The sequence below is a fragment of the Passer domesticus genome, chromosome 5 (assembly GCF_036417665.1).
Source record: "Passer domesticus isolate bPasDom1 chromosome 5, bPasDom1.hap1, whole genome shotgun sequence".
NCBI classification, from domain to species: Eukaryota; Metazoa; Chordata; class Aves; order Passeriformes; family Passeridae; genus Passer; species Passer domesticus.
The window spans coordinates 31,771,918-31,796,190 of NC_087478.1; the positions used below are offsets into that span (position 1 = coordinate 31,771,918).

The window sequence follows — 24,273 nt, forward strand, 5'->3', positions numbered from 1 at the left end:
TATCTGGTAAAAAACATAGTTAGCTCTGTAGTGTAAGACTTAGGTGCACAGCTAAGCAAAACCACAACACCTTTTTTTTTTTTTGCTTAGGATTTTCATGTTGTAGGAGAAGAGCCATGTTCTTTGGTTTGAATCAGTCATTGTAATGTTTTCCTTTCAACTACTGCCCATTTTAGGTAGCTGATAACATGGCAGAAGCCTCAGGACAAAGGTAGATCACCTGAGCTCTGCTGCTGCTTTCACTGATTTTCATCAATAGCATGAGAATATCGCCATGAATCTTTAGTCTCATCCTTGATGCCTTTGCTGCCAATGCACAGGAATCTACAGTCATTCCCGCCAGGCAAGAGTCACACAACTGGCTTTTCCCCAGAACTTGCACAGGAAAAATGAGGAAGTGGGTGATTGAATTGAGTTCTATGAAGTCCCTCTTATTCCTGTTTTTAGAAAATGGGTGGATTTTGGCAGCTGGAATAAATTCAAACAACTTCAACACCTTGAGAAAGCAGATTACTTGTGAGCAATTACTGGACCACAGCTCTAAACACAGTCCAGTGGATATTATCAAAATAGTGCCAGCTGAATCTGACTAGAGCAGCATATGGAAAGAAACAGATTAGCATTGCTTTTTTTTTCCTAATCATGAAATTCCCCTGCTCCATCCCTTGAATGAAAAATTATGGCTGTGTATTTCTTCTTCTAAAACAGGTGATTCCTTTAGCCTTGTGGCAGCAATTTTCTTCACAAATGTGGCTTATTCTTAGAAATTAATGACAAAGAGATGTGGCAAGCTTCCATGACTCTGATGGTCATGGAAGTCACTTGGGCTGTCAGTGATGGGAATGTCTAAGTAATACAGAGCTGCCCTTTCTCGTTGTGCCTCAGTAAGCTTTATAGTTTTCATAAGCTGGAACATCAAAAGAAAGCAAACAATGTGCAGGCAGCCATTAAATATTTTTGTCTACTTAATGGAATACTGCTACCTCCTTGCTGAAGGAGAAATGAAACGGATACCACATGGTTAAGCAGAAATGCAAATAAAATGCAGAAATACATGTTTTAATAGCTTGTGAAAGCCTCAGACTTTAATAGGTTAAAGGTGTATCAAATCACTACCCTCTATAGTTCAGGAAATATATGTAGTATTTTTAAACAGAATCATCCAAGAAATTAATTTCTGTAACAGGGATTGAGGTGAAGAAGTAGCATGTATCTTATTTTTGGTCACAGTTCCCATTTTGGAAAAAGCCTCACATGGGATTATTATTCTTCCTCTTTTCTGGGGCAGAACATATTACTCTTAATTATGAACAGCAGTTTCTCCATTGTGCTTTCTGTTTTCCAGCTATTCAACTATACAAGTTTCCAAGGAAATGCAAGCAAATACAGGTTGCATTTCACTTTGTTCTCTCACCTCAGGGTTTCTTCATGGTGCAAAGTAGTCAGGTGGTGTCCTGCTGTACACTAAGGTTCCCTGTGGCCATATGAAGTAGGCCTTGTTAGGTATGAGGGCAGTAAAGCAGAGGCTTTTAAAGGCTTATAAAAAAGGAATTCAGCCATTACACACATGACACAGCTTATTCCTGTAGGAAGGTTTAACTCAAGTAACAGGCTCAGTAACAAAGATAGGAAGTTTGATAGGCAGTTTATTTTTTCTTTCTTCAAAAGTGCAGCAGTGAACAGGGTCCTCTGGAAGGGCACTTTCTAAACAGATGTTCAAAACAGCAGAAATATACTCACAACATGCTACAGCAAAGTATGCTCACATACAGAGAGACATACAAAGAAAATTCATTTTAATTGAATCACAATAAATGACAGCTGTTTCATTATGTTCACATACTGTATTCAGCTTGATGAATCAGTCTCAAATTTAACTTGATTGAAAAGGTATTATACCTGCTTTGGGTGTGCATTTCCATGTACATGTCCCTGCTACAGCTTCGTTCCCCAGCTTTCTGGGCCCATGCTGGCTAAGCAGGAACTGGCTGTATTCACTTATGCTGAAGTGATGATGATAATGAATGTTGGTTTGCTTTAGGGTAACACAATGAAATTATTAATTGTATTTCTCCCTGTATAGTATCTACTTTACCAGATCATTTAAAAAAAATCACAGCTCTGCTTTTGATAATAATGATTTTCTTAAAAAAGTAAAAAACATGATCACATTTTATTTAAACTCAACTCTGTACCAGTAAGGCCCTTTATTTAAAACTCTGTACATTTAGCATGAATGCCTTCCTTAACCAGGTGTAGATGCAGCCATGGTCAAATAACACATGAAAGGGAATATCCAGAAAGACCATTTAGTTTTAAAATAACTTAGTTGGGAATTAGATCTGGGTAAGAGTCCAAAATCCTTCACAGTGTTTTTTTTTTAATTATCAAGGATAAGAATTAACACTGTTCATTTGAGGCCATAAAAATACTCAGAATTAACTGCTTTATGGCAACAGACACAAGTGATAAACTGCTCTAAAAGCAATGGAAGGCAGGCAGCTCTTGGTTCCTGTTCTTCCTTGAACTACATGCTTAACAATTTTCAAGTCTTTATCAAAAGTGGCAGCGAATAAAATATTCTCCTAAACCACTAAGTAAGGACTGATTAATTTAACTCTGAATTTCAATTTAATACAACATTTACTACCTATGCCAGGTAGTGTGGTTCTCTGATAGTGAGTGTGTTAAATTACTGAGCCTTGGAATGAAATGCTTTACAGGTTATGTGCAGACAGCAAAAGTATTAATTTGGGTAAAACATCTCATCACTCATACCAAATAATGTGCATCAACTCTGTCAACTTTCATATTACTTATTAGGCAAAAAATAAATAATTCAAAAGAAAGTGTCCTTGTTAGGGCTTAAAATCACTTTAAGAAAAGACTGTATTAAAGTCATATTTCTGTACCCATAACAAAGCTTTTTTTCTAATACGGAGCAACAGAATACACATTACTTGCACTGAAACTTGAGCAGAAACTTGATGTACGACCCAGATTTGATAGGACTGATGAGGGTTTATTGTGCAGCAGTCAATGTCTTCCACACTAGCCTCCACACAGCTACCAAAATGAAGTTTCAACAAAGAACAGGTCTGAATTGCTAGAATTCTCCAAGCAAAACACTACCTACATGAGCTCAGTAAGAAAACCCTTGAGAGCATGAAGACAACTTTGGTTTGGTTTCTAGAGACAAAACAGTGTATAAAGGATACTGATGGCCAATAGTAAAGCTTGAGAAACAAAAAGCAGGATAAAGCTACAGCTGTAGTTGAGGAAAAAAAAGTCCTGAGTTTTTGAAAGCGTGTAAGGAGTTTGTCTATCCAAAACCCTCTGCATTTATACAGATGCCTCAGCTGAAACATTACCTTTCAAGCTATTTTTTTTTCCAAATATTTGGTCACTTACCAGAGATTTGAAGCAAAAGTTCTATAAAAATCTAGCCTGTAGACCACCACAGAAGTTTGCAACTCTAAGCTACATTAAGGACTTCTGTGCCTCAGAACTAAAAGCCAAGAAAACTCAACTTATTTTGATGTAGCATTGCTTGTATCCAGTTGGTGGATCTGCACACTGGGGTATGCATCTTCACAGTTTTGAATCATACTCATTGCCTACTTAATGATTAGCTGAAATAATCATGCTCTCTACTGGGGTAAGAGATGTGAAATAACTGAACACTAAATAGTTTTGCTACAGTTTGACAAGGGAATGATTATCATGTCTGAAAACAGAGTTGATTTGCCCACAAGCAACACAACTTGTCTTGCAGAAGATCCATAATTCAGTGTTTCCAGATGGTGTTTTGCCAGTGAATCTACACAGAAGTTACATGGTAATGCAAGTTTGTGTGTTTTTCAAGATTTAGAAAGATACTCAAGTTTGGGTGCACATGATGGCTGCATTTCAGATAAGCCTAATCAGAAGGCTGAAAAGACATCACCCTTTTGGAGGGAAACCAAGTGACTTCTGACATGCAGACCTTTGATGTGAAGGCCACTTTTTGCAGGTTCCAAGTAGTTAGGTCTCAACCAAAAAGCAACACTCTATGAAGCATTTAAACTGCCTAAAACAGCTCTTAGCCTAATGTCTAGTGAGCAATGATTCTATGATTTATTTTACCTAGTTGCTTTCAAAATAATTTACCTTCAAGAATCTAATCAGCATAAGAAGTTAGACAATTCCAGACATTTGGAGGTTAGAAACAGATCACCTCTACTGTGGTGCCCTGGGTGTTGGATTTTGTTTCTTTTAGTACTACTTCTGTTTGTGTATTAAAACAGACTTAAGAGTTAGCTCAAAGCACAGGCACACTTACTTGAATACTTGTTAGTCTCAACAGTTTTTTAACTCACTAGGAAGTCAGTCTAAAAACCCTAAGAGGTTTTTCAGTAGTACATAGTAACCCAGCCCAGCATTTAAAACCAGGAGGCTGAAATTACTTTCTTGTTTGCAAGCTACCAAAGCTGTCCCACAAAATTCATTGGTCTCATCTCAAAGTGGTCTCATTGGAACAGTCTGTTTAGTAGATGGATTTTAATTCTGCACAAGACACTTGCTAGTCAGATCCTACACTTCTGATTAATGCCCTCCTACTCTCTCTTGGGATAATTTGCTATTGTCCTTAAGAGCCTGGAGCTCAATACAGGAAACCTATAATTAAGCATAGATTTTAAGGTCTGTGACACTGAGGATGGGTGAGCATTACTGTGCAATAGCACCTGCCTATCTAGCCTGACTCAAATACACATTTACTTATTTTTTAGAACAAACTGTTCAGATTCATAGACATTAGGTTCACCTCTGTGCCTGTGATATGAAAAGGTACTTGAAAGACAAAGGTGGTAATCAACGATTTGAGCAAGACAGATTAGCTGTGTCTAACAATTTACAGTTAGAGTTCAGCTGTAAAATATATATATTGCACAAGGCAACCAGCTAAAGACAAGGGGTTTCCTTCCAAACAGGGTTTGAAAAGCCCATTGAAAGTCTTCCAGCTGTAATCAGCGAAAGTTAACAGAGACAGACCTGCTGCAGTCACTGGAGAAACTGGTTGGTAGGAGCCCATTGCAAGAGGCCCTTGAGGGCCTTACAAGAACTGTGCAGAAAACCTCCGAGCCCGCAGGCCGTGATTGCTGAACATGAGCCGTGGGTCAAACCTGTACCTGGAGAGAGGAGCAGAGTCAGTGAGAGCTGCTTGGCTTGCAGTGACCAGCACTTCTAGAGAGAGCTTTGTGCTAGAAGAGCTCTGGCACAAGGCTATGTGAGAGGCTGCTTCCTCTGCAGTACACAGCAGTGACACTTTCTATTACAACAGAAATTAATCCTAGCTACAATGTATAGGCAGCATAGGGGCATGAATAGCATCAAACATTCAGGAGATACATTCTAACAGAAAGCTTTGCTGTCCCAAACAACAAACTTATGTAGCACTTTAAGGATACCATAAGGACATTTTAAATACTGCTTAAAAAAGCTTTGGTGCAAATGATCAGTGACTGGGTTTTGAGGCAGAAAGTGCTATTTACTTCCAACAGATAATACAGACAGCTCAGGTCCTGCAGGAAATATTCTTGCAAACAGCATCTTCAGGAACAATCAGAGCTAATACTTGGAAAATACCTGCCTATAGAAACCAGCAGAACTTTTCCTGGTTTGCAGGCAAACATGAGGTCAGTCTCTTGACTACTCAGAGCAGATAAAGTGTACAGTTGTGCTAAGCCAATGTCTGACAACATTGAAGTGCTAGTATCTAAGAATCTAAGTTAAAATATAGATTAACCATTAAAAATAGCATCAAGAAAACATCTCTATTAAAAAACCAGTATGTATAGCAACAATATATTCCATCATAAATACTCCTCCATAAAAGCCAAATTTAAAAAACCAGTTCTGTTTAGAAGTGTTACAGTAGTGAGGGGATCAGGGTTTACCCGGGATCGAAGACGCCCGGTGTACGGCATGTTGCTCCTGAGCAGGACTGCAGCATCATTAGTCGATAGTTCATCTTCTCTAGAATTTCTTGATCAATTGTTTTAGCAATGTTATTGATCTGGTGTGGATCTGCAGTCAAGTTATACACTTCTACAAACACCTGTAGAAGAAAGTTCCTGCACTGTATTAAGTCCTGGATGCTAATTAACAATCATATTATTTGAGAAGAATGCTTTATGGCAGCACACAGTCTCAGATGTTAGTCTGGACTCCACTGCAGCAGCCCCACACATAAGCTGTGTTCAGCCATGCAGCCATGTGGTCAAAGACAGGACAGTGTACAAGCAAGGCAAAGTTTTGCAGTAGCACAGTTTTGTTGGAAAAGTTTCTACTTTTACCTAAAGTACTCACCTGCCACAGGAGATTTCATCCCAGCACTTATCTTATGACTGTAAGACTACAGTAAGAGGCCTTGCCTCAGCTGGCAGTCTTTTCACTAATGGATCTCAAAATAACTTAATTTCATTACTATCACATCAACATTCTATACTCATTAGATACTTAGAGCTATCATACCAAGACAAGTGTATTAACTTCTTCATGTATAAAACAGCTGAATACAAGAATGCTACAGCCCAAAACAGAAAAGGCTTATTCTGTGTGCATGTACTTTGAGTTTTGTCTGGAGGATTTTAGGGCAATTTGTTTTTTGGTACATTAAATCTCTAGACACTTCTGTGGGACAAATACTGGTCAACAGTATCTCAAGAATTTAGCTGTGGTTTTGTCTGCACTAGAGTAGGAGGCCTGACTGCAGATGATACTGATAAAAACTGGCTGAGTTGTGTCTAACTTTGATAAAGACATAACTGGATAGACTTTGGCCTTTTTCTTACAAGGTTCACTGCAAGGTTATAGAAGCCACATTGTTGCACCTTTCCCATACTGTTGGTTTCATTCCACCTAGCTCAGGTATGCAGTGACCCAAAAACGCCACAGCCATACCTTCTCAGTAGAAAAATCCCTCAGTGACATGAAGAGTATTCTTGAGTCAACTTCGCAGACTACTTTTACAAAGAAATTGACAAGACTTGTTTAACTTGATCATAATTTGTCAGAACAGGGAAAACCAAAGTCCAGGGTCTGCTAATTGATATTTCAGCTTCCTGTACAGCTTTTCACACTGTCTAACTGCAAAAACATCTTGTGGGATTTCCTCCCCTGGCTTAAGTTGCTCGTTGTAGACTACCATACAATATGTTGTGTGGTGCACATTACTGGGCATACCTGCAGTTCATGCTGTGCCTGCACAACTGCTGACAGCAGAGTTTGTTAGACTTGTGACCAACTGCCTGAAACCCCACATCCTTGTTGGAGCAGCTGCTAAAGACTAGCCCCGTGACACACCACTTTTTGTAAGTACAGCACATGCTCCTGTAGTGAGACCTGAGCAGCCTCTGAAGGGGGGACATTATGTCCTTTATACCCAAACTACTCAAGACAAGGTCGGAGTAGTTACAACCTTTCTCACAGTTGTAACTTCACTGCTATTTTTACCAGACAAACAAGCAAATAACAGATGAGAAATTATTAACCTGGAATTTCAGGTATTCCCAAGTAAAAAAAGTTGAACACTGTACCTCTGCTGTGTTTATGGTATCAGGAAATATTTGTTGTTCAAAAGAGACTGCTACATGGAGCTAGGCTAAGAGAGAACTGAAACCAGTGCAGCACAGCTCCCTGTGAGGCTGCTAGGTGATACCAGAAGGTAATAACCATAGTTTAGGCCTCAGTCCCCTCCCACACGCTTTTTTTCCCCTTCTTCCCAGAACCCTGCTACAGTTTTGGTCAAACATTCGCAATAGGCGATAAGTACTTCAGTGTTTATCCTGCAAGCAATGCCAGTCTACCTTTCAGAGTACTTCATGGAAACCTTGAGAGCTGATAAGAGTGCAGACAGACACAGGTTGTGCACAGCTGACATCTGCTAGTCAGACAGACTTACCTCCCGGTCATCAAATTCACAGTACTGCAGATCCCAGGAAGCTGACAGTGTCCTTACACAAGCATACGTGTTGTTATAGGAATCTTCACAGACACAGTCTGGGAAGCAGTGCTGTGAAGCAAGCAGCAAAAAAAAAACTTAAGGGCAGAAGATGAACTTTTCCTGTACCAGCTCATGCTAACTGCAGCTAACAGATGAACACCCAGATCTCAATTTAACACATGCAAATTTCCACTGGGGATTTTAAGCAAAAACTCAGTGTTAAACTCACCATGATTAAGTGCATTTTGTCCGGGAAACAAACGTACGTACACAGAAGAGAACAGCACAATGCACTACTGAAGACAGCACCATTGGGATGCTTTACTTCAGTAAAGCAAAGCAAACCTGCTTTGTTCTAGAGAGTAACTAGTGACTTAAATAAAATCACAAACAAGAATGGTGCAATAAGGTTACTGGAAGTTTAGAAAGAACATTATATCATTTCCACACACTTGACTTAAGCCCACACCTTCCTGCATCAGTCTGCAGCCCTGAGGCTCCATAGATTCCCACTGAAAGGGTTTTTGTGATCTCTCTGGTCATATGGACATGTCAGTTCCACATGGCTGGACATCTCTAGAGCTGGCCCCTACTTACCAACACACTGAGAGCTTACATACAGAACCAGGTTAGCCCACACAAACAGGTTTAATTCAGCAGCTATTTCCTAATATTAACAGATCTTGTCTTACTTACTGTGACTCCAGGTCCTAGGCCAGGACAGGTAGGATCGCTGCCATTGTATCCTTCTCCTTGGTACTCCACCAAGAAGTCTGATCTCCATGTGACATTCTTGTCTCCTCTCTACAAGAGGTTAACACAACTTAGTATCTACTGTACTGTGAAATAGAAAAAATTCTCCGTACTTGGAATAACACTAACACTGTCCACTGCTCACTAGGCAGTATCAGTCTTAAATAATTAGCTTTAGGTTTGAAGGTCTTGTGTAACTGGAAGAAAAGGATTAAACTCCAAAAATATTAGTACACCTTCCTGTGAGGGTTTAAAATACTATCATACTATCTTAAATTTATAAAGATCATGCAGTAATACCAAGGAGGAGCGACACGACCAAGTACTACTGTCCTACAGACAAGATCCCCACGAGAAGACTGTTTCCCTTTGATTTGTTCACATTACCACAACAGATGGAAAAATATATCCTTGGCAAAAAACCAACCAAGCAAAAAAAGAAACAGCTTTAAGAAACAACTAGGTTTTAAGCTGGTCTATTTGTAGCTGCATTTCAGAAGACAGAGGAAGATGAAAGTGTACAGTTAATGTACAGCACCACCACAGGCATATGCAGCAAAACAGTGAGTTTCAAATTTGATTCCACCAGAGTTTAGAACAGGTGCCTTTTACCTGCTTCTGTCTAAAGAACAGCTTAAGGTTTGGATACAAGGTTTAAAGAGCAAAGCACCATTTTAAGTCCGGATGATCTTTCCAAGCTTACTTTCCAAGTAAGCTGCCTTCAATTTATAGACTAAATTTAATTAAAACTAAACAGATCACAAAGCAGCTTTATTTAAATAGGCTTCTGCTCACCTATTAGAAAGGTCAAGTTTACTTTATAAAACCACATACACTCATCTAGAGTTTGGCAGGAAACACCAGTTCTACTGAAAATGGAGTCAAACCAAGGATTTAATAAGAACAGTCTGCTTTTCTCCCATTCCTGTGCTGAGAAATGCTAAGGAAAAGGGGAAGGAGAATGCAAGGTAGAAACAAAATACAGGCTTCAAAACAGGAATCATTACAAATGTGAGAATTATCCAAAGGGTGACAACTTTCTATTATAATATGACCACAAAGTTGCAGTGCTTATGAAAATACATCTGCATTTAAACATACCTACTTTTTTCACTCAGCTATGAGCATCCCACTTGAAAACAACATCAAAGGAAGAATCTGGGTTATGAGTCAACCTAATCTATCAAAGGAAGTACTGCTGACTTCGAAGAATTACCCCTGCAAGAATCATTGGTTACTGTCCCTGTCCCCACTTACCAACAGCGGCAACAGTGACATCCCATCCATCTGGGTCTTATTCAAGTCATATCCCGCAATATCCAGAATAGTGGGACCCAAATCAATATTTGCAACAAGCATCTGCAGGATGAGAAGAACTTAACTTCAGAAGTTCAGAATCTATTTTAAATACTCATATTTGTAGGTGCATCTAAACACTACCTAATTTCATTTTTATGGGCTGATTAACCCCATAACATTGAAAAGTAATGGTAAGGAATTTGGAAAGTGAATTCAAAATTAATTTGCTTTTGTGGCCTGCAATGACTTAATTTGATTCAAGCAGGAACAGACAGCTTTTTTATAAGGAGGCTTTTGCACTTTCTACCACTATGTGTATTTCATTTAATGGATACATATATATACAGGGCAACAAATTAGTAGCTAAAGTGGTAACAGTGAAACAACATTAAAAATAAATCTGTACTGGGACTTCACTTCTTTCTTACCTTGTTTGTCTGATTTGGTTTTATCCCTGGTCCTCGAACTAGCAATGGAACTTTGATATCAAACTCATAGAGCTGCCTTTTGTCTATTGGCAAAGAAAACTGGCCTAAACAACAGAAGACAGAAAAAGTTAAATGTTTACATTATCAGCCTTGTGTTACCATGCAGTGGTTTGCGTTGGAAGGAACCTCACAAAGATCATCTAGTTCCACCCCCTCTGCTACAGGCACGTTATTTGCCACTGGCCCATTTTTAAGAAGAGAGGTTGTTAAAACCTGAACTATATTAAGAAATTGGAGGACAGAAGAGAAAACTTCAAAGTATAAGCCATATCTTACAAAGCTTAACAGCTTGGATGCTGTACTTTTAGTTGTACAACATGATACAGACAGGTTTTTGACAGATTTTTACTGGACAGCCCTCTTATACCAACTCTTCCTACAGAACACAGAGGCCCTTTCCTTTATTTTTGTCCTAATTTTATGCATACCAGGATACACTGGTAGAAATTCATGCTGAAAACCACAACCAAATGAAAAACCCAAAAAATAAATAACAGAACAACAAAAAAATCCACCAAAACCCAATAAAATCACGAACACCCTACACTGCAACTCCAGATTGTTTCGCAATTCATATCAGTACTTCTCACTTCTATAGTTTTCCACAGCTGCTGTTCCCATTTTCTAGAGTGGTCATGAGGGTGAAAGGTTATGCAATTCTTGTGTCTTCTACAAATAAGCAGTAAAAATTTTACCAGTGTGGTAGCCATTGTCTGATGTGTAAAAGATGTATGTGTTGTCTAACTCTCCATTCACTTCCAGTTTCTTCACGAGTTTCTCTACCAGGTCATCTACTGACAGCAGAGTTTGCCACCTATACAGAAACAAAGTACTTCACATATGAGTGTGAAAAATTTGGAATAACCCTAACTGCAAGTAGGGCATTTATACTCTGGTTCCAGTCAGCAGCACATGCACTGTAAGTGAATTATTTTGCTTACAAATTCTGAAAAACTTCATAGACTACTGCACTTTTTTTTTAAGGCTGCAATTAAAGATAGAAATACATTGTTTGTCCTCAGTTCTTGATTTCTGTAGCGTCTGTGAAAGACATCAAAATGCTGATTACTTCTTATCTGGACACAGTGAAGACCAACCTTGAAGCGTCACAGTGACAAAGAGTCAGTTATCTTCTGCAAGGTCACTTGTAACTAGTTCTTTATATGTAGCTTAATATTAAAATGCAAAACAACCATGAATTTAGTTGTCTTCATGGGATCCTTTCTGCCTGAAAACTGTACCAGTTGTTTTGTGTTATTCATGTAATGTTAGGGTCCATTATTTCAGTGTATCTAAAGCCTTTGACAGCTACAAGTTCTTTTCTTTGTCATGGGATTTGCTGCTGAGAAAAGTGATTGCTTCCGCTACCCTCCACAGACTAGTATCATGCTGAATTAACTACAGCTACCAATTCTTGGATTCTGCAGTCTCTCAGCTTGAAATTTTGTGGCATAATTTTTACCTTCATGTTTTATAAAGCAAAAGTCTGGAAACTCTTGGGCTTCCATCTCCAAAGTGACAAGATAATGCCTGGTAACGGCTCAAAATGAAGATCAACACTTTAGGTAATATTTGTTTCAAAACTTTTAAAGAAAGCATCTGTGGTGCAAACAAATACCCTTGCTCTTTATTAAAAAAGGGAACAAGTCATGTCTGCACATGATTCACCACATCCCCTTTATAAAAAGGAATCTAGCACCTCCCCTGGCCAGTCAAGCATTCCCATGTACAGACAGAGACAAGATTAATAAATCAGATTAGCTGGCAGACAGATCAACTACATTTGGTGCACATCATGTAAGAAGCTGGAATTAAGCAAAGCAGAAGGTAAGGCCATTTTTTTAATAAAACCCTGTGGTGCACTGAAAGAATAGAGAGACCAGGTGCGATCAGTCTTTTTTGTAACAAATAATAGCATTTGTGAATATGGTATTTCTGAAGCCAAACTTTATTTGCAAAATGTAAACAAAGTCAGGAGGTCTTCTCAGACAAGTGCCAGAGAACCATTAGGGGTAATCTGATATCAATTGTTATTAGAGGTAATCTGGTATCAATTGTCAGACTCACTATAACTTTTTTAAAAAATCCACACCTTACAAATTCTGATTAGAAACCTTCAGCAACAAAAAAATTCTTACCGCTTTCTGTAAGCATCATCAAGAAACTGTATTGAAGAGTTGCTCATTGGAGTCTTTGCTTGGCGAATTAACCAGTGCTTGTTCTAAAGAAAAAAATCAACAAAGACTAGAGTATTGGAGAAATACCAGGTTCTAAGCCTTTCTTAGAGTAATTACAAAAACAATTCCTGTAAAAAAGTCAGGCAATGCTATCAAACTGACCTGACTTCAGTTTTCCCTGTTGGTTCATGTAAAATCTAAGTTTCAAGAGTAAGATACATTACAGCTCCACTATGCTTAGCCCTTGAAGTGAAGAAAACAGAAGTGGATCTTTTCAAAGCAGTTCAGGGAAGAAAATTGTGAATGGATAGGGAAGGCTCTCTCAGAGGTAAAAGTGTGATAGTGTAAGACAGATCTGAGGAAAATGATGTGAAGCATTGAGTATCATTGTAAGATTGGACTTGGCTGTCAGACAGTGCCACTATCAGATTCTTGGTAGTCTAAGAAATCAGGGCTGGTGACTAATGAATCAAACAGAACATTATTATTTTATTTAGATTTTGACTCCAAAATCTTAATAAAACTTTTGACTTTCTTTAGCTGCAGCATCATGGATTCTTCCAGATGTATTCCCAACTTCCAGAAACAACCCCTTTCTTTCTTTCCTCACCTACACCCCCAAAGTAACAGAGTAATTCATACAAAAAGTGATACTCCCACACTGAAGGACCAGTCTGAGCTAGGTCACCTGCTGAACAAATACATGGGACGGTCTGTTGTGAACAACCTGAAAGTTAGTATTAGTGGGGATCAGAACAAAGAATACAGTCATGTCAGAGCAGCTTTACACTTTTTCATTTAGTAGGTCAGAGATGACCCACTCATCACCCTCAGCTTAAGCCTGTATTTAGGTGATCACTCCTCTGTGTGGAGCCTCTTGTTATACAATTTCCCTCCTGTCACAAGCAAATGACTGAAGGGCTCAGGCTTAGGGACTCACAACAAAGTGACTCATATCTCCTGTAATTACTCAGTTCCCCTGTTTTCTGCTCTTGACTACTGAAGGAAATATTTTTGGCATGGAGACTTAAAGTTATGTCCAGTTTACTTTAATTCTGTTGTATTCAGCTGTTTCTTTTATAGGAGCTGTAAAACAGTTCTCTGGAAAGACACAGTCTATCCCAGGTGGGAGAGGAAAAGGAAAGGAAATACATCACAAATCCTATCTTCAGTCAGCAGAAGTTCTTCAGAGAACAAAGGAGCTGGCAACATCACCAGTGCACCAGCTACCTTTCACAAGGGCTGCTGTGCTTAGGAGAAGAGCTTCATAAGCACAACACTGGGTAGCTCAGGCAGGTAAGCAACCTAGTGCAGCAGAATCCTCCTCTTTGAGTATTTTATTCCTCTTACCTTTCTCTGAAGTTTCAAAAACTTCACACAGCACTCAAACACCTTTGTGGATTTCAGTAAACTTCACATTCACTCAGTTCTCAAATCTGCTTCCCTGTCATGTCTCTTTCAGCACTTATATACAAAGCAGTCTGCCAATCCTGCTGCCTCCCTAAGCTCCATTCTTGGAGAAATTTTAGGAGATCAAGACCATATACAATGTGTTGCAAGAATCAGAACAAGTGAGGTTTGGTGCAGGAAAAACAAGGCATGCAAGTGAGATACCAAACATATACCTTAATCAACCTCTCTTTTAGAACAGCTTAGATAAAACTCATCTGGACTATTATTAATTCTGCTTGGGAATCCAAGCTGCTGATCATTTCATACAATTTCTAGCTGAGGATCCAAAGCAGAAGTTAAACTCAGACTCTGACCAGTGACATATACAAGAGCTTAATTCCTATTTTCCATGCTGAGATTCTGCCTAAATGGTTCCTCTTAGTAGCCCTTGCCCACATCCAGTACAAGGAAGTAAGGCAATATTTCTTTAGGAGTCAAGACTCTCCAGTCCAAGACTGTCAAGCAAGCATTACAACATCAGTGAGGGTCGTATCCTATTTATGTGCTTACTGCTACTGTAGGAATCATGCTTGTCCCAGAGAACAGTGAAGCTCTAGAAAACACTGAAGTTCCAAAAAGACTTTGGCTTCAAGACCACAACACTGCCAGCTGCAGAAACACACATCAGCTGTGTCTAGGAAGGAAGGTAATGCTAGTCTGTTCCTCTAGCAAAGCTGCTGTATCCACAGATATTAATTTCCACAGATATTAATTGCCAAACTTAGGTCCAGCATTTTGTTCTGCATTATACGGAAACAGGCAGAGCTTTTACACCACATAAGGGAACTCCACAGTGTATATTTTGCTAGCTGCTTACTTCATTGGTCAAGTTACTTCTAAATTACTATTTTAAAAGCACTATTACAGTAATGGAGTCTTAAGTCAAAATCTGGAATCTCTTTATGGAAGAAAAAAACCTCAGTCTGGACTAAAACATGTTACTGTCTGCAGCCCTTTTATGTCCTTTCATTCATGTTTTTCTATCATACTGATTAGCACATGGTCATTTTGCAAGTTACAGTCCTCAGCTAAAAACAAGTCTCATTCTGTACTACAGGAGTCACAGTGACCTGAGGTATGCCTGGGCTCCTGATAGGCATTTAGGCAACATTATCTCAGTCTTAAGATTAGAAGCAAATCTTGAAGTGAAATAAATGAACAATGAACAGCAATGTGTTCTATATTTTAAATTACCTGAATCAAAAATACAAAAGTTCTCTAAGTTTTCACCAAATTAACTACTTGTGAAGTTCACATACTGGCAGAGTACATTGCAGCAGATTACTCTGAACTAGACCATATCTGGCCATATTTGCTGGCAGTGGATGTCTGAATTTGTAACAAAGGTTATTTTAGCAAACAAGTTTTCAAAGCACTTACTAACCCCAGGCCCTCTGATTAATCTGACATGCCTTCACCCCGGGGAAGCTTTGCCATGAGCTCAAGGAATGGACTGCTCCCATCCATGAGCAGATCTGTGAAGGAAGACATGGCTCTTGCCATTCTTCACCCAAGCCTTTGAGTAGCACATTACCTCTGCACTCCCCTGAACATACAGAGAGCAATCATAAGAAATTTTTAAGAGATTCAGAAAAGTCTAGAAATGGAACACAGACTTCACTTATTGTCTTCATCAATCATAATTCCATTGTACTACCATATCACTCTTGCCACTCTGAGATATTTGCACGCTAATGTCTTGTAAAAAAAACAACAAAGTCACAAACTTATCTGACCCTGACACAGACCAATTTAACATGACTGAACAACCAGCAGTCATAGTACTCATTTATTCTAATCTAACATGCAAGCCAGAGCCACTGCCTTCTGCTCTCACTAACGAGAATAACCTACACAGGCTCTTGCTAGTTCGCTTACCTTGCCATGAATATTGAAATTGCTGTTTCTTGGTGCACTGACATTCTGAAAGCTCTTTGTATACTGTGGAGCAGGTGTCCAAGGGGAGTGCGGTGCTGGCGTTGCAATCATCATAAAGAAGGGCTCAAAATTAGATTTGTACTCCAAGAAGTCCAATGACATGTTGGCCTGTGAACAGTGTTGTTACAGAAGAGAAGTCATGCCTCAAAGGAAAACAGCAACTATCTGACAGATCCAAACTAGACATTCATGACTTATTTAAAGCTTGGTAATACTGCAAACATTTAAACTATTTCAAAAACTTACTGCTTGCTCATCTACAAATGTCTAGAACAGCAGCTCATGATAAAAATAACCCCAAGTGGCTCATGTTAAACAAATATTTTTTCTCACATCTTCAAACAACTTCCTACTTCAGACCCTTGCATTAATTAGACCTGGAAAGCTCATCAGAAGTTTGGGCCTATTCCAAGTACAACAAAGTCCACCTATACTCTGGTTTAATCAAGTAAAATCAGAGCTTTCTTCAACATAGTCCAAGTATGAGACTAAGACACATCTCCCATCTGACAGATCCCAGTTTAAGAGCTTCAGCTTTCTTCAGAAATAGCAATAGTTCTGAAAAAAAAAAATCATCCCCAGTGTTTATAGCCTATGCTCATTCTACAGCAAGCTGCAAGATTACAAGGGCTGAAAACAGAAGGTCTGGTGAAGACCTTCTGAAATGCATTCACTCATACCACTGCACTTTCATTTTTATTTCAGCCTATACACAATTTCAAGTAGCAGTTTAGAAGAAATTGTGAGTTCCATTTTCACTTCCCCTAGGTCAGCCTTTAAAACTAAAGCTCCAAAGGTATTACTTGTAGGTGAGTTCTTCAGTATTCAATCTTGCAACGTTTTTTTCCTGCCTGATTAGTATACCCCATTTTGGATATCCTTTTCTTTCTCTAGGAAAAAAACAATACACCAGGAATTCCCCCTTGCTTCCTTCTAGATTTGGCATCTAAGCAAGTAGGGCTCAACTTCAGTTATACGTCAGCAGAGTCAAGAAAGGATAAGAACCATTCAGAAACTCATAGCGTAGCCAACTTTGATTTCATTAGGAGCTTAAACTGCAACATGTGAGAAGTGCAGTAAAAAGATTCAGGTGTTTGGATGCTTAATACCAGACTCAAGTACCCAGGTGCCCTTACACAAGAAAGCTTGAGGATCACATCACGCAACACAGGAACTTTCCATAAGCAATTTATTCCTGTGCACTGCCCAGCAAATGAATTGAACACTGTCTCTGAAATGCTGAATACGTGTTTGGTAACTACAGGAAGAATGCAGAAGGCAACACACTGAAAATCATGATACGCAGCTGTATCAATAGGTAACATACCACAAATAAGCAGTTTATGCAACAATGACCTGTTGGACAAAATGCTTACGAGCTGCTGAAGGATCAAAAAAACCCAGTACAATGCCAGTAATAGGATAGTCTCACTTCTGGCTTATCAATTCCAATCTAGCTTTAGACAATGTAAATCTAAATTTAATCAGACAGCTGTTCAGTACCCTAAGAAACATCAATCAGTGCTGTTGCTAGTGAGCAGCTGTCTGTGTTCATGCCCCCAGCAGAATTAACCTCCTCAGGGTCTCAATGGAACAGTATAAGACTGAAGGAGGAGACATTTCCAGAAAAGAGTTTTAGTGAGTGCAACACAGTACTAACTAACTATACACTAACACAGTACTAACCTATACACTGTAGCACAGTACCAACCTATACACTGTAACAGCACATCAAATCATGACTCCAGCTTGGCAGTGGGGGGACAATCCCCCCATCCACAGCCCCTGCTACTTGCCAAACAGGGCCTTAAGAAAGCTAAAGTAACTTTTCCATCCTTCCTTAAAGTATCTGACATCTTTGTTACCTCTCTATTTTATGCTGATAAAGAGGCTAAAACCTCCCTTGATCAGCTACACGTTGCTCTCATATACTATGAAGGACAGATTAGGCTTCAATATTTACAAGTTATCAGACTGAGTTGGAGACTACCAGATACCAACACATCATAATACCTAAGAAACAAAACATGGTGTGAAGTTTATTTTTACATGCTTCCAAATGAAATCCTGACCCAGTTAATCTGTTAAAGAAGTTGCATATTATAATGAAACATATCCTTGTACAAAGTAATTCAAATCTCTGCCTACCTGTTCCTCCTGCAGCAGAGCAGTCAGTATTAGCTCCTCAGTGAGGCTACTGGCTAGCAAATGGCCAGCTGGAACCCCTTTCCTCTCCACAGCTCAAACAAAAACCTGTCACTTCTAAATATTCTCAGTCTTGCTTTGCTGAGAAATGCCCACGCAACCTCACAACAGTACAATTGTCCATTTGTGAACTAACACAGCCTAACAAATTATCTCAGCCTTTCCCAAGTCCCCAGCACGAGGCACTATCTGGTCATAAGCAGTTTCTGTACCACACACTGCAAAATTTGCAAAATTTCTTACCAGTACATCTGTCAGATAATCTACACTGTAGTTCTCACCATGCCTTCGTGCTTTGCCATTTACTGAGAGAGTATAGTTGTAGTATTTTGAATTTTTCTCCTGTGAAAAAGAAAAGTGACACAGATACTTATGCAAAGCAACAGTTACATTGATTACTTGAAATAACCCAAATTAACTGCCCCCGAGCATTTGTCAAACAGATTATGAGCATCTGCCTTAAGGATACTGCAAAAATTCTCAAAAGTGGTCTCCATCACAAAACTGGTTTTAGTGCTATCTCACACTGCTTTGGCTTTACAAACTGCTTTTTTTTCCCTCTGGGCACTCAATAGGAGCACCCATTATAAAAGCCACAGATCTCACATACAATTAAGGAAAAAGGGGATGAAAATTTGCATTACATCATTAGATGATCTTTTTCCTACTCTTTCATGACCAGCAAAGTTAGAACATGAGTTGTATTATAAAGCAACCAAAATTAAACAAAACAAAAAAGAAAAGTCACATACCAAAGCATACCAAAAACTCCATCCAGGAGGGACATGACCTACTCCTCCTGCATCCTCTGCTCCATACTGAAAAAAGAGAGATCATGACTCACAGTTTCAATTAGGATGAATCAAAGCTAGACATTATGTTTTGCATTCATGTGCTTTATTCAACACTGCTCAGAAACCATGACAAGCCAAATTCAATTTCAGAAAGTGGAAAACTACATATACATGCATATAAAAACACATGTAGGGCCTGTTAAAGAAACTAGGGCTCAATAACTAGACACCAACTGAAAGCTTAGCAATCATCAGTAAAATTTAAATATTATGCCCTGCTCCATTCTACATGTGAAAATATGCAGAGATCCTGGAGAATATAGTGTACATATAAAATACTGAGCAGGGATCAACACATCCATGTGACAAGACAGTTGCAGGCTTCGTGATAACAGTTCACAAGATACTAAATAGAATTCCACGCAGACCAACAGCTTCCTTCATCCTCCCCCCAAGAGGGGCAGGAACTTCAAGTAATGCTAGCCTCTTGTCACCTTAGTGCCAAATAATCTACAACAATTAGCCTTTAAGACAGCAAAATAGGGAAAGTAGCTGCTGAGTCAGTGCCAAACTCAAAACAGAGGGTGCCTTAGAGCAACACAACGGGTTTTCTCAGGGCAGCCCTCTCCAATCTACATGGCTCGCCTAGCTGCAGGCATGAGAGACTCTGCTGAGTCAAGGGATGCTCAGAGGATGCCAGCTAAGCTTCCCTTCCCCTTGCTGCCTCAGGAACACCAGCAGACACAAATTTGTGCCTGGCTATGAAGATTCACGTTCCACTGTTTTATTATACCACTGTTTTCCACCATGAGATGCAAAGAAAACATGCTCTTAAGAAACCTGTAGCTCATATAGCTCCTAATCCAATTCCATCACACAAGAGGAACACACAGCCTTACAGCTTTCAGTGCTGAATTTTACAACTTACTGTGCACTACTAGAAACTATATCCTAGTTAAAAAGACAAAAACCTAAAGCACACATATATACAAGTGACTCAATAATAAAGCATTGGGTAACTGCTGTAAAAGAGCTCTGAAAATACCTGTTCTCCCACAAATTTGCCTCAGTGAACTCTTAACTCTAACAACAAACCACAAAAAAAACCCAAAAAAACCCCAAACATCAAATACCTCATTTAAATACTTTCCAGCAAAGAATGTTTGATAACCACACATAGCTTTGAGCAGTGCTGGGAAGGTGTATGGTTCTTGAATCTTCTGCCACAACTTGCTGCTACAGTTCCCTTCCAGAGTGTTATTGACGACGTGATGATTATGTGGATATTTTCCTGTTAAAATGCTAGCTCGACTGGGACAGCAAAGTGCACTGGGAACATACTGGAAAAACAGAATGAGGAGATTTAAGACTGGGATAGTAAAACAATGTTATGCCAAAATTTATAGTTTACAAATATCAGTTAACAGGCTGACTAATATATTAAACAATAAAACCTACTTTTTTCTAGACACCCAGAACTATATCCAAAGTATTTCCACTAGTAAAAAACTGCACATGAAACCAGTTTCAGGCCTCTGCAGAACATGCCCTTCAACTTCTCACTACCAGACCAGACACAGTTTTCAGACGGGGCAAGAACCCACTAAAATACTGTCATCCTTAACTCACTCCATTATTTTAGCCATAGAGGTTAGAATATGAAAAGAGTGAAGTGACTTTTCATTGTGCATGAAGCAAACGAAAGCTTTGAGCAACTTCTTCTAATATTCAGACAACGCAGTTTTACTTTACAGATTAAGGAAGTGAGCACAAGTGCTTTTAGAAAGTGAAACTACAGATTTTGAACATCACCTTAAGTTATATTCATTTTGAGGCCTAAAAGTAGGCAGCAATTGAATTTTAAAAACCCTACATCCATATCTACAGGTTTCATAAAACTGATACTATTTTTTGAGACCGCAGATGACTTAAGATACAAAATACACAAACGCACATGCCTCAGAAGTTCACAGCATTGATGCAAACACTTACTGCATTTACAAAGGTTATTCCCATCTGGGCAATAAGAGTGTTAGTCTTCTTTAGGGGGGTCTGAAAAGAAAGTACCAGAAAGGTATCAGCTAAAAATGCAAGGATGCCAGGTAAAGCCAGGGACTCGAAGCAGGCTGCCTGGAAAAAGGCGCAACACCACAGTTTTTAGTAACTACCCCGGCAAGACACTAAGAGTGCCCTTTCCTTCTCGCTAGGGCCTGGCGCGGCCACAGCGATTGCACAAGCGAGCACGAGTGTGGAGTGTTTACGGGGGCAGCGGCTGCTCTAGAGGCCCCAGCCGAGCCCCGGCGGCGGCAGAGCGGCTCGCCGCAGCCGCGGCAGCCCCGCCGTGACGCTCCTTCCGCGGGGCCGCCCGGCCTGAGGCCGCAGCGAGCCCCTGCCGGCTGCGGGCTGGGCCCAGCGCGACCCCCGCCCCACACCGCGCCCGCCGAGCTCGGTCGCGACCGGGGCGGGCGGCGAGCCGCCCTCACCGCGCTGCCGCCGGCCCCGCGCCCCCCGCCGCAGGGTTACCATGCCGCCCAGGCAGACGTCCTGGTCGTCGGTGAGGATCAGCACCACGTTGGGCCTCCGCGCCTGCCGGAGTGCCCGCGCCGGGCCGAGCAGCAGCAGCGCGGCCAGCGGCAGCGCCCGGAGCAGCGCGGCGGGGGACGCGGCGGGGGACATGGCGGGGCCGGCGGGTCGGGGCCGCCTCGGGCGCGGAGCGGCCGCGGAGCCGGAGCAGCAGCGCGCGGGCCCGCCCCGCCCCCGGCATATGACCCGGGCGCGCGGGGGGGCGGAGTCACGTGCCCCGGGCGGCCGCCGCGGCCCCGCCCCCGGCCCCGCTGCTGAGGGGCGGTGAACACGCGCGGGAGGCGCGCCCCAGGGACACGGCCAGCGCCTCTGGGCACAGCCGCGGTCAGCCCTGCCAGCCGTAGCGCCAGAGACTCAGCCAAGCAATAGGCAGAGGCTGATGCACAGGAAGTTCCACCTGAACATGAGGAAGAACTTCTTGACCGTGCTGGTGACTGTGCACTGGAGCAGGTTGGCCAGAGGGGTTGTGGAGTCTCCCTCGCTGCAGATATTCAAGAACGGGCTGGAGGCAGTCCCGTGCAATGTGCTCTGGGATGACCCTGCCTGAGCAGGGAGGCTGGAGCACTCAGCCTCACCCATTCTGTGATTCTGTCCATTCCTGACAGTCAGTCGCGGCTGTTACGCGTGTGGCCGGCTCTCCCTGCACCGCCATCGGTGCCGCGGCCACAGCCCGGCTCTGGCGGCCGTGCGGGCCCCGCCATCCGCTCCGGCTTGCAGGCGGTGTCACGGGGACCGCCCACAGCACAGGTACTGAACTGCTGGCAAAACCTGGCCGCCCCTCCAGCGGGGGAGCAGGAGCAGAGGTCGGCAGGACGGCGGTGACCGCCGTGGCAGCCGCACAGCGCCCGGGTACCGCGCCCGGTGCCGCCGCCCCGAGGCGGAGCGAGGTCCCGCCCCCGGCAGGTGCAGCGCCCCCGCCCCGGCCTCTACCACGGTGCGCGGGGAGGGAGCGCAGCCGGGCGGGCGCTCCTGCCTGGCCTCTCCGGCCTCTTCCCCTTCCCCTGCCCGCCCCTCCCCGGCGGGGGACCGTGGGCCGCGCCGAGCCCGGAACCCGGCGGCGGCGGCGGCGCGGAAGATGGATGCGGTGGAGGCCGGCGCGGGCGGCAGGGCGGGCAGCAGCGCCGACAGCCTGGCCGAGGAGGAGGAGGACGAGGACGAGGCGGGTCCCGGCAGCGGCCGGTCCAGCCGCACCTCGTCGCTGGTGAGCGGGCTGCTCACCGAGCTGTACAGCGCCGCCGAGGCGGCCGGCCCCTCGGGCAGCGCCCGCTCCCGCGCCCTCCGGGAGCTGCAGCAGCGGCCGAGCCAGGTCAAGTACCTGCGGCTGAAAGGTACAGCCCGCCCCGCCCCTGCCGCCTCGCTTTTGCTCTGTGCCTGCGGGGCAGTCCGGCCCGAAGGTGCCCCGTGCCTGCGCGCACGTGTCTGTGTGTGTATACACGTCCATTTCCAGGCTTTCTGCATGGCCCTGGCTTCCAGAAGCTTCCCACGTGCTGTTTGCTGAGAGCTCCTTTGGATTAGGGCCTCCTGTGCTATTCGCACGTCTTTTGTTTCAGGTGCCCTAGGAGCCGAATTAGGACCGTCTGCTACTAGTTTCTGTGACAGACTGCCTAAGCTTTTGTGTTTCTGCGAGTTTGGTGCTTTTCTCCACTTACAGTAATGAATAAATATCCAGTTTCTTTATTTTCTTTCTTTATCCTTTCTTTCCTCCTTTTTTTTTCACCCAGTCCTTATTTTCTGAATCTACTAGATATGCTACACATACAGTATCATAAGAGTTCTTTTCAGAGCCTTTTAGTTCTACTGGACATAAACTAAACTAGACAACCATAAAGCTTATTTGGAGGTCGGCATGTCTTCCAAAAAAAAAAAAAAGGAATGTAATTAATGAGAAATGTAAATGCTGGAGTCAGTGAGAATCTAAATGAAATTTTCAAAGAATTCTTATGAAAGTTAGGTAGCCTCAACAGTGCATGTTTGTGAACGACTGAGACGTGCAACTCCAAGTTGATCCAATGAAGAGGAAAAGAGAACAAAGGCCTCTTGTCTCCTGATGTTTAATCACTTTTGCTTTTGATGAGGAAAAAACCCAAGAGGTGACTAAATATGCCTGGTTTCCAGAGCTGTACAAACAGCTATCTGCTTCCGTGTTTGGCTTCCTAATGAGATGACACGCCTTCTGATGTTACTAGGATGTAGCTCAAGTTCTTCTGTGTGTCCTTTGGCAACCTGTGACAACAGGAAATTTTCTTGTTCAGAAATATATTTTGTGGTGCTTCAACTCATGAGTTTTGCTGCCAAGTTACTGGTTTTTTTACTGGCACAGCAAAGTGGCACATGTGGAAAAGAGTAAAACTCACCAGACAACTCCAGTGGTATAAATTAGTACAAATGCAACTTTTTTTTTTCTTTCAAATCCATAGATCTAGTTTTAAATTACCTTGCCTGGTACAGGTGGCTGGGAATTGCATCTGAGCAGCAGGTGCTGAAACAGTGCAGTGGCTGTAAAATACAGAATTGTTTTTTCAGCGGCTCCCCTGTCCTTGCAATCATATTTGTCACTAGCCCATGGTTGATGGTCATTTCAGTTTAATTTGTCCTTTTCT

General features: G+C 41.9%; 2 protein-coding genes across 6 annotated transcripts in view; one reads left to right on the forward strand and one right to left on the reverse strand.

Moving 5' to 3' along the window:
* Positions 1-1,628: 1,628 nt before the first annotated feature.
* On the reverse strand, positions 1,629-22,284 carry GNS (glucosamine (N-acetyl)-6-sulfatase). Of its 3 annotated transcripts, none has more exons than XM_064419396.1 (14): positions 22,249-22,284; positions 21,083-21,142; positions 20,224-20,430; positions 19,049-19,114; positions 18,540-18,638; positions 16,032-16,199; positions 12,663-12,745; positions 11,220-11,338; positions 10,465-10,568; positions 9,995-10,096; positions 8,681-8,788; positions 7,943-8,053; positions 5,937-6,097; positions 1,629-5,168 (listed from the first exon to the last, which is right to left on the reverse strand). In XM_064419396.1, exons 1-14 carry the CDS (start codon positions 22,267-22,269, stop codon positions 5,093-5,095), a joined length of 1,485 nt encoding a protein of 494 aa, XP_064275466.1. In that variant the 5' UTR covers positions 22,270-22,284; the 3' UTR covers positions 1,629-5,092. The 3 variants fall into 3 exon arrangements, with proteins under 3 accessions (XP_064275466.1, XP_064275465.1, XP_064275463.1); XM_064419395.1 differs by lacking the exon at positions 22,249-22,284 and adding an exon at positions 21,614-21,848 and having other exon boundaries at positions 1,629-5,162; XM_064419393.1 differs by lacking the exon at positions 22,249-22,284 and adding an exon at positions 21,614-21,847.
* A 142-nt stretch (positions 22,285-22,426) lies between these two features.
* TBC1D30 (TBC1 domain family member 30) overlaps positions 22,427-24,273 on the forward strand; it is a 53,110-nt gene continuing 51,263 nt past the window's right edge. For all 3 annotated transcript variants that reach the window (XM_064419387.1, XM_064419389.1, XM_064419388.1), the window contains exon 1: positions 22,427-23,001. In XM_064419387.1, the coding sequence (XP_064275457.1) occupies positions 22,749-23,001 (253 nt within the window). In that variant the 5' untranslated portion in view covers positions 22,427-22,748. The remainder of the gene's footprint in view (positions 23,002-24,273) is intronic.